Genomic DNA, 9,228 nt, shown 5'->3' with positions numbered 1-9,228 from the left:
TGGTGGGCTGAATCTTCATTTATTCACTCTAATTTAACGTTTCGCAGGCCGGTAATACATTTTAACGTTTTTAGAAGGTCTCTTTCTATAAGTCTATAATACAATAATAGCTTCGTTATATATGTAAAGTAAATAAGGATTTTAAAATGTTTAAGAAGCTTCACATTTAAAATTAAATTAAAATGCAGAGCCCCCCGGACCAGTGGCCAGGACCGGGCAGCGTGAGTGCCACTGAAAATCAGCTCGTGCGCCGCAGGTTGCCTACCCCTGCACTGTATCTAAGGATAGGTGGTCTGAAGGCAGAGAAGTAGGAGTCAGAACTCCTGGGTTCTTTTCCTAGCTCTGGGAGAAGAGGGTGGTGTAAGGGGTTAGATTGGGGGAGCAGGAGGGCTGGGAGTCAGGACTTGTAGGTTCTACTCCCAGGGGCTCCAGGAGGGGAGCTGGGTCTGGTGGATTGATATTGAGGGAGAGGGGGGCTGGGAGTCAGGACTTCTGGGTCCTATTCCTAGTTTGGCTGTATTATGCATAAAATATTTGACTCTCGTTAACCTCCTCCTGGACGATCTAATTAATGAGTCCACACCAGCCAGCAATGGGTTGCAAAGGACCCATGCGTGGGAAAACAAGATACAGCGTGATATTATTTTGCACTGAGGCATCTATTCATCTTGGAGTAGGGATAGCTTCCCAGAGGAACAGTGGCTTTGCAGATCACACACACATGCCCAAGGCTGTGTTAGCTACAGGAAAGATGTACAAGCCCGAACTATCAGCCATCTTGTCCTGGGTCTGATTACACCCACCAGCACTTACAGTGAACATCCTGGGGGCTTGGATGTGTACCAATGAAGCATTGCTAACCCCATCTCACATGTATCCAAGGCCAGGAGAAGCATATTCCTTTGCACAGTGATGTCTCAAATCTCTGCAAGCTCACTATGTATTCACCGCCAGTCTGGGTATTGCTTTAATATACCAGGCCTTTAATCTCGCTTGCCACCGCTTCGGTTCTGACCTCATTTCTAAGAGCAGCTCTGCAGGATTGACAGAGCCTGTGAGGCAGGCTTTCAAACAAGATCACAATGAATTTCAAGCATTGTAACTGGGTGCTACACAGACCCCCTCCCCCCCCCCCCCCCATGACTGACAGGGTAGGGAGGAAGCATCATGCCAGGTGCTGCACAGACCTGGACCAAACTTGGGGACCTTTGTGCTGGGCCCTGCACAGACCATGACCGAGATCAGGACCCCAGTGAGTCGTGCACTGCCCAGCTAGTCCCTGCCACAAAGATCTTCAGGTCTAAGTGGACAAAGGAATAATTATCCCCATTTTACAGGTGTGCAAGTGGAGGCAGAGTGAGATGAACGTTCGAGTAGAAGGCAGGGACTAGAGTCAGAACTTGTGAGTTCTATTCCTGGCTATAGGAGCACAGTGAAGTCAAATGGGTTAGAACAGGGGGTGCTGAGCTTCAGCACCCCTGGATTGTATTCCTGGTGCTGAGCACATTGGTGGGATTTCGTGTGTTAAAGCAGGGGGGCTGGGAGTCAGGATGCCTGAGTGCCATCCCTGGCTCAAGGAGCAGAGTGAGCTCTTATGGATAGAGATGGGGAGCAGGAGCCAGAACTCCTGGGCTCTATTCCAGACTCGCTCTGTGAGCTTCGGGGCATGTCCCTTTCCCGCTCTGCACCTTGGTCCCCAGCCTTTTTTGGCTCCAGCCATGAATTCCAACAGAGTTAGGAAGGGAGTGTCCAATCCTGGCCTGGCTTTCCCTCCATTGCAGTGCAGCGAGCTGTATCATTCAGGGAGGAGCAGAGGATGCTGATTTCCCCCAAGGGAGCCTGCGCTCCGGCACCTTCACCGCAGCAGCAAAGGAATCCGTCGGCACGTTGTCGGCTTGCGTTTCCTGAGACATCCCCCCAGGAGGATAGGAGCAGCCAGAGGCGGCACAGGGAGCTGGCAAGGACACGGGGCCTGCCTCTCAGATCCGTCCCCCGCCTCCCCCCATGGCAGGTAAATGACCTGGGCTGTTGCATCACATCTATGGCAAAGACCCAGCACCCCAGGTGTTGTGGCAAAGAGCTTGTATTGGGGATCTGCCAACTGCTGGGTGGGGAGTGGTGTCTAGTGGGTTACAGCTAAAAATCCCAGAGCAGGGAGTCAGGTCTCCTGGGTTCTCGGTCAGCTCTGGCAGGGAAGTGGTGTGTGGTGTGTTAGAGCAGGGGAGGCAGGACTCCTGGGTTCAATTCCTGACTCGGGGGATATTGTCTAATAGGTTTAGCTCGCCTCCACTGGTCCCTGCACATTGCAGCCTGCTCCAGGGTGGCGGTGGCAGGGTCTCTGTGCCCATCCAACTAGACTGGGCCAACAGTAGAGAGTTTGCTGACTGATGAGAATTAAGTAGATTTTCACTTGCTATGGAAATGCTATAGATGGGTAAGAAGAAATCCTCCTACTCCCAGAAGTCCTTCCCCCACACTGCTCTGCATATGGCCCCTCCTCCCCTGACATGCACCACTAGGCCCCACTCCCCTCCCAAAGCTGGGAAAAGAACCCAGCAGTCTTAACTCCCACCCACTCTAATCCTAGATCTGGCATAGAACCCACGAGGCCTAACTCGTGGCTCAGTCATGCTGCTAAAAAGCACAATTTCCTGTCTCCTACCCACCCCTGCCCCACTCCTCGGTTTTCTTATTCCCTCTTTCATCCCCAGCTCCCAAGTCACTACTCCTCCCCCTCATCACTGACCGGCAGTTCCTCTCCCCGACGTGCTAAGATGCATGGAAATGGGAAGAACCAACATCACTCAGGACATTTAAATCTAGGATGCAGCCTAACCTTGGGGAATAGATTGTAGGAGGGGTGATCCTGCCTTCCTCTCACAGTTGGTGCTGACCTCCATGCCCCAGCACAACGCTAGGGGGCACTCTGTTACAGGGAGCTGGGCAGGGGGCTCAGTTGGGGGTGCTCTCCAATGGCCATCAGAGCTGGCCCTCAGTGCGGTGATGGGGGGGCCTGATGCTGCAGGGAGCAGGGTGGGGCTCAGCAGATGAGTTTCAGGATGGTCTCATAGCTCAGGAAGGTCACCGCGTTGACAGGGAAGGCACGGATACAGTTCAGGGCAAGGCCCTTTAGGAAGACCTGGGGTCCCTCATGCCGAACGCTGATGCGGATGCAATCCAAGACCCCGTGGTAGGATACTCCCTTCACCCCATCCATCTGGAGCCGGGCCTTGATCACGTCCATGGGCGTGGCTAAGATCCATGAGGCGGTGCCAGCACAGCCCCCGGCTACGAGAACCGTCATCGGCCCTGGGAGCAAAGGGGAGAGGGAAGAGAGTTAGGGTTCGGCTGCAGGGGCCGTTACCCCTCAGTCCATGCCACCCCCAGGGCAGTGGTTGTGGTTATTGTATGGTTGTTAAACACCTGTCAGTTTCCACCCAAGAGGTGGCTGCATTATAGCACCCTGTGAAAAGATCTGTCTTAATTGTCTCTGGCCCATCAAAGCACTCATATTACGCAACAGGAATCCCAGTTCCCTACCGTCTCTTCCCCAGCAAGGTGGATTGTAGGGGGTTATCCATTTCCATCTCACCTGGTTCTCGCCCCTGCACTGTCATGGCCTGGCAGAGACTGGTGTAGGTGAGGAAGTAAATGGCCATAGTGGGTGTATCTCGCAGCACCAGGGCCCAGGTGCCCCGGAACAGGCCCATGACCCCCTCCTTGCGGAATATGCTGGCAGCGCAGTGCACTGGGCCCCGGTACTGGGTTCCAGAGGCCCCTGCTGGACTCCTCAGCCCATAGGAGTGAAGCTGGTTCTGTAGCCGAACTTTGATCAGGTCAATAGGAGCCAGGACCACGGCCTGAGATTGGGGCGGGGTGGGTAGGGGGGAGAAAAGAGTCCCCTCATGAGTTCCTTAAGGAAAAATACTGACATGCAATGACTTCTGGGGCTGGAGAGAGAACCCCACGTGTCCCAGCTCCCATCCCCGCTTGCTCTAACCCACTTCGACCCCATTTCCCTTCCCTGAGCTAGGATAGAACCCAGGTGTCCTAGCTCCCAGCCCCGCTTGCTCTAACCCACTTCCCTTCCCTGAGCTGGGATAGACCCCAGGAGTCTTGACTCCCAGCCGTCCTGCTCTAAGCACTGGACCCAACTCCCTTCCCCTCCCAGAGGTAGGGCTAGAAGCCCGGAGTTCTGCTCTCTACCTCTGCCCTCCACATGAGCTGCCTAGTCTCTCACCTGCATCAGGCCAGAGAAGCTGCCAGCGGTAAAGACGTGGGCATAGCTGGGGGGCTTGGCGCGGCGGTCGTGGTGGTGGGTAGCGCTCAGGTACAGCAGGGCATTGCTGTAGGCCCCGAACAGCACTGAGTTAACTAGGGCCACGCTCAGCAGTGGGAAACTCATCCCCTTAAAGAAGCCTAGGACCTGCAAGGCAAAAGGCACCATGGGGGGGATCAACACCAGCCCTGGGCATATGTGACTCATGGCTCGGCGTGAGGGAGTGATTAGGGAACCCCTCTCCAAAGGCTGACACCCATGCGTACACGCACACACTGTTCCCCCTAGCATACAGCATGGGGGCTGGGCTGATCTCCATCAGGGGCAGATGTGCAGACCCCAGCATGAGGGGAGCCTCTGAGCTTGGGCAGGGGTCTCTTGGCACTGCCCTAATACAAATAAATGTGCTGCCTCAAACCGTTTCATTGCGGTATGTTTTGATCATGCAATCCAGGATCCCCCGATAGCCAGACTGCGTCTGCAGCCGCACCTGGAATGAGACACCATCTTTAAGCAAAGAATTTGCAGGGAGATATTAGCAGCAGCAGTTTATGCAAAGGCCAAACTCCTCCTCAGAGGCATTTGGAAGTAGCATTTTCTAGCAGATTGGACTGTGGCCTGGGACTTAGGACTCCTGGCTTCTGTTCACAGCTCTGGCAAGAGAGTGGGATCTAGGGAGTTAAAGCTGGGGGTGGGGTGGGGTGCTGGGAGTCAGGACTCCTGGCTTCTATTCCTGGTTCTGCTATTGAGTTGGGGCAAGTCCCTCTCTGTGCCTCTCTCTCCCCTCCCACCTTGTCTATTCAGACTGTGGACTCTTGGGGCAAGGGATTCTCTCTCACTGTGGGTTTGTGCAGTGCCTCTCCTGATGGGTAGAGGGCCCTGATCTCACTGGGGGTCTGTGTAGTGCCTGGCCTGACAGGGTGGCCTGAACTTGGGCAGGGAGGGTCTGTGCAGACAAAGACCCCTATGTAGGTTAGGTCTACCATCATAAGAAATAAAGGAGTTAAAATAGCTATTGCTTGCCCTTCGAGGTGCTGGACACTGCTCTGAGCTAGCCAGTTCCCCAGCAGGGATGTATTGCCTCATTCTATCTATAGGAGAGAAGTTTTGCCTGTCCCTTCCCACCCCCAATCCCTCTACAGCAGTACCAGCTTCATATTCACCTTCACTGTGTCCATTGGGTGCCCCAAGGCCAGCCCCACAGCTCCTGTGTCCAAAGGAAAAACAAGTCCGTCGGAAATTAGACCCCGCTGCTGTCCTGGTTAGGCGACTGGAACCCAGGAGTCCTGACTCCCAGGCCTGCTGCTGTAACTCACTAGGCCCACCCCTTCGGGGGGGGCTAGGAATAGGACCCAGGAGTCCTACCCTCCTCCACACATCCATAAACACCCCACCGCCACTTCCTCTTTTTCTTGGGGATCCCAATGCTGCCGGCAAACGTTAAAATGGTTGAAAAGGACACAGACCCCCAGTGCGAGACAGGGCTTGATTATTTTTAACTCACTTGTTAATGAGCAACTGGGAAGTGTCATCTTTTTCAGCAAAAAAACTGAATTTGGAACTTAAATTCCACTCTTTTTAAAATGCAACTAAATTGGGGAGGGAGGCCAGCCTTGTCATGGTGCAGCTAGACTGGGATTCAGGGAACCTGGCTTCATTCCCTGCTCCGCTACTGCCTCCCTGGGTGACTTCCCTGCTCTCTGCCTCATTTTCCCCCTCTATAAAGGGGACAGAATAATCTTTCATTTGTCTATTAATTTAGATTATAAATTCTTTGGGGGCAAAAACTCTCTTTGTGTTTGTGCAGTGCCCGGCCCAATGGGGGCCCCAGTCTCAGTTGGCAGGGTCTGTGCCGCACTTAGCCTGGGGGAGGGGGTTCTCAATTTCATCCAGGGTCTGGGCAGCCCCTGACTCTGAATGGCAGGGGCATGTGTCTGGGCAGCACCCAGGAGGGTATGGATCCTTCTCATTCTTACCTGAAATCCAGCCAGCCACAAACTCCTCCACGGGCATGGTGAGTAGAGCACGCAGGGACTGTACAGGGCTCTGGAAAAGAGGGAAGATCTGGTCAAAGTTAATCCATTTAATCCCCCCGGGGCCTGTCCTCCTCCAAAGGGGCTGGAGCTCCGGGGGCCCCCTTTCAGGCCCACACTCAGGGCTGGATTTTCCAAAGCCCTTCACCCTTGGCACACAGAGCTTCTTAGATGCTGAATGAAATTCACGCTGTGCCATTTTGAAAAACAACTCTCACCTCAGGAAGATTCCCAGACAGAGAGAAGCGCGGAGCCTGCTTTCTATGACGGTTGCAGCTGTAAGTGGCTTGCGACGGGTTAGTAAATGACAGCAGGCTGTGCTGAGCATGTTTCAGGATGGGCTGTTATAAAGGCCTGTTCGGGTGCTTACCGGGAGGCATTTGGACGCAGATCCTTACAACGCTGGAGGCACCCAACTCGTGGAGGCACAATTGCAATCGGGGACGGGGGTGGTTTTTGGCTTTCCTCTGAAGCATCGGGGATCACATACAGCTGGAGCAGGGATAACAGGTAATGGGGCCGGCGCTCTGCGGTTTCTCTGATGTAGCTGGCTGGAGGGTGGGTCTTGTTCAGGGTGCAGCTGATCACCTGATGTGGCAGCAGGCAGGAATCCTCCCCCCCCAGTGGCAGGGACCTTCTTTTGCCTTCCTCTGCAGCATGAGGCGGCTGTTGTGCTCATCAAGGTCCTACCTAATCAAGCTCCCCATAATGCCAGAGACCCTGGTTCTCTCCTGTTCTCTGCATGGGGCTCACAACCCCTTCAGCCAGGGGTGGGCAAACTTTCTGGCCCGAGGGCCGCATCTGAGAATAGAAATTGTATGGCGGGACACGAATGCTCACAAAATTGGGGTTGGGGTGAGGGCTCTGGGGTGGGGACAGAAATTAGGCGTTCAGGGTGCAGGAGGGGATGAGGGCTCCGGCTAGGGGTGTGGGCTCTGGGGTGGGGCTGAGGAGTTTGGGGTGTAGGAGGGTGCTCTGGACTGGGACCGAGGGATTTGGAGGGCGGGAGGGGGTCAGGGCTGGGGCAGGGGGTTAGGGAGAGGCTCAGGGCGGTGCTTTTACCTCAAGCGGCTCCTGGAAGCAGTGGCATGTCCCTTCTCTGGCTCCTATGCAGAGGCGCCACCCCTGCAGCTCCCACTGAAGTGCCGGAGGGGGGCCACTGGAGCACGTAGGAGCCAGAGGGGGGCCATGCCATGGCTTCCGGGAGCCGTGTGGAGCGGCCCCCCGACCCTGCTCCCCAGCTGGAGTGCCAGTGGGAGCTTGAGGGCTGGCGGGCTGGATCCGGCCCACAGGCTGTAGTTTGCCCACCCCTGCCTTAAACTCTTGAGGGTGGAAATGTTAAAGTCATTGGGCTCAACCTATGACTGTCTGGGTGAAGTTTAAAGTCCTGGGATATTCAGAAGATCAGACTAGATGATCTAATGATGCCATCTGCCCTTAAACTCTGAAACCCTAGACACCACTCCCCTCCCTGAGCTGGGGATGAAACCCAGAAGAAGAATAGAATAGAATATCAGGGTTGGAAGGGACCTCAGGAGGTCATCTAGTCCAACCCCCTGCTCAAAGCGGGACCAATCCCCTGACAGATTTTTGCCCTGATCCCTAAATAGCCCCCTCAAGGATTGAACTCACAACCCTTGGTTTAGCAGGCTAATGCTCAAGCCACTGAGCTATCCCTCCCCCCAGACCCCCTGCTTTAACCACTGTATCTCCTCCTATCCCACAGCCAGACAGAAAGCTTCCCCTCCCCACCCCCTGACAAAGCAATGCGCCCGCACCTTTTTTCCTAGCCAGGATGAAAGCAGCTTCCACAGTCCTAGGCCAGTGCCTCCATCCCAGCACCCCGAGCTGCCTTTGCAAACCTTTCCTCTCCCTCTAACCCAAGGCCCTGAACTAGTTTGCAGCACGTGGCGTGTGCAGTGGGGCACTCACAGCGAGCTGCAGGCATGGCCAGACCCTCGCAAACCAGCGCTACATCTTGTGCAATGGCCCTTAGCAGCTAACCCTCCAGTCCTCTCTGCACCCCACGGGCAGACTTACCCCATGGCGGTGGAGGGCGTAACGTAGCCGGAAACTAAATCTCATCGACAGCAACCTTGTTTATAGACATGCGCAGAGGTTCCACAAGGACTCCTCGTTGTTTTTGCAGATACCGACTAACACGGCCCATCATATCAAGCTACCACTAGAGGGAAGCAGACACCTACTTCAGTGCACTCGTCTAGGGCAGGGTCTGAAGACCCAAACTGAGATCAGAGTCCCCAGTACGCCCAGTTAATCTTGACTGAGAGCAGGGTAGGGCCCATGTTGTGCCAGGCGCTGCATGGACCCTGACTGAGACAGGGACCCACAGCCCCGCACAGAGACCAGGGGCAGGTCCCACTGGATGCTGCTCAGACCCTGACTGAGGCTGTGGCCCATGTCAGGTCACGTGCTGCACAAACCCTGATCCCGGCGAGCTGTGTGCTACACCCACACAGCGGACAGTCCCTGTCCCGAATTGCTCCCAGCCTAAGAACCACCGGGGGGAGGGGACATAGAGGCTCCCGCGTTGGCAAAGCTGGGAATACTCACCCCTGTGCCTGCTTGTGATCCGTGCCCTGCGAGCGAACGCCTTCGTGCGGGGGGACTGGGTGCAACTGGCTGACCCCAGCGTGGTGTGTCGCCTGCTGCAGCCCCTTTTGCAGGGCAGAGCCCGCCCGTTTCTCTGCTCCCGTTGGCATCGCTGGCTCTGACGGGTTAACGGTTCAGTGTGGGGTTTGGGGGCCCCAGGTTTGTACCTCGGCACCACAAACCTGCCCGGGACCAGGTTAACCCACAAGTCGAATTCCGGTGCGGGCGCCGCCGCCAACCGTCAGGCTCGGCGAGGCGAATCTCCGTGACGTCACAGCCAGCGCGGGCGGGGATTGGGCGGGA

The 9,228-nt window shown here is 55.5% G+C and overlaps 1 protein-coding gene across 14 annotated transcripts; it reads right to left on the bottom strand.

Moving 5' to 3' along the window:
- Positions 1 to 9,179, bottom strand: SLC25A45 (solute carrier family 25 member 45). 14 transcript variants are annotated; one of them, XM_054034490.1, is made up of 8 exons: positions 8,887 to 8,977; positions 8,353 to 8,497; positions 6,256 to 6,325; positions 5,443 to 5,486; positions 4,698 to 4,769; positions 4,241 to 4,426; positions 3,593 to 3,860; positions 1 to 3,309 (listed from the first exon to the last, which is right to left on the bottom strand). In XM_054034490.1, exons 2-8 carry the CDS (start codon positions 8,395 to 8,397, stop codon positions 3,041 to 3,043), a joined length of 954 nt encoding a protein of 317 aa, XP_053890465.1. In that variant the 5' UTR covers positions 8,398 to 8,497; positions 8,887 to 8,977; the 3' UTR covers positions 1 to 3,040. The 14 variants fall into 14 exon arrangements, with proteins under 14 accessions (XP_053890465.1, XP_053890472.1, XP_053890467.1 ...); XM_054034497.1 differs by lacking the exon at positions 8,887 to 8,977 and adding an exon at positions 6,683 to 7,113 and having other exon boundaries at positions 8,353 to 8,368; XM_054034492.1 differs by lacking the exons at positions 4,698 to 4,769; positions 5,443 to 5,486 and adding an exon at positions 6,531 to 7,113.
- Between the last annotated feature and the right edge of the window lie 49 nt (positions 9,180 to 9,228).

The sequence above is a fragment of the Malaclemys terrapin genome, chromosome 7, assembly GCF_027887155.1.
Source record: "Malaclemys terrapin pileata isolate rMalTer1 chromosome 7, rMalTer1.hap1, whole genome shotgun sequence".
NCBI classification, from domain to species: domain Eukaryota; kingdom Metazoa; phylum Chordata; order Testudines; family Emydidae; genus Malaclemys; species Malaclemys terrapin.
This window is presented reverse-complemented; position numbering and strand designations above follow the sequence as displayed.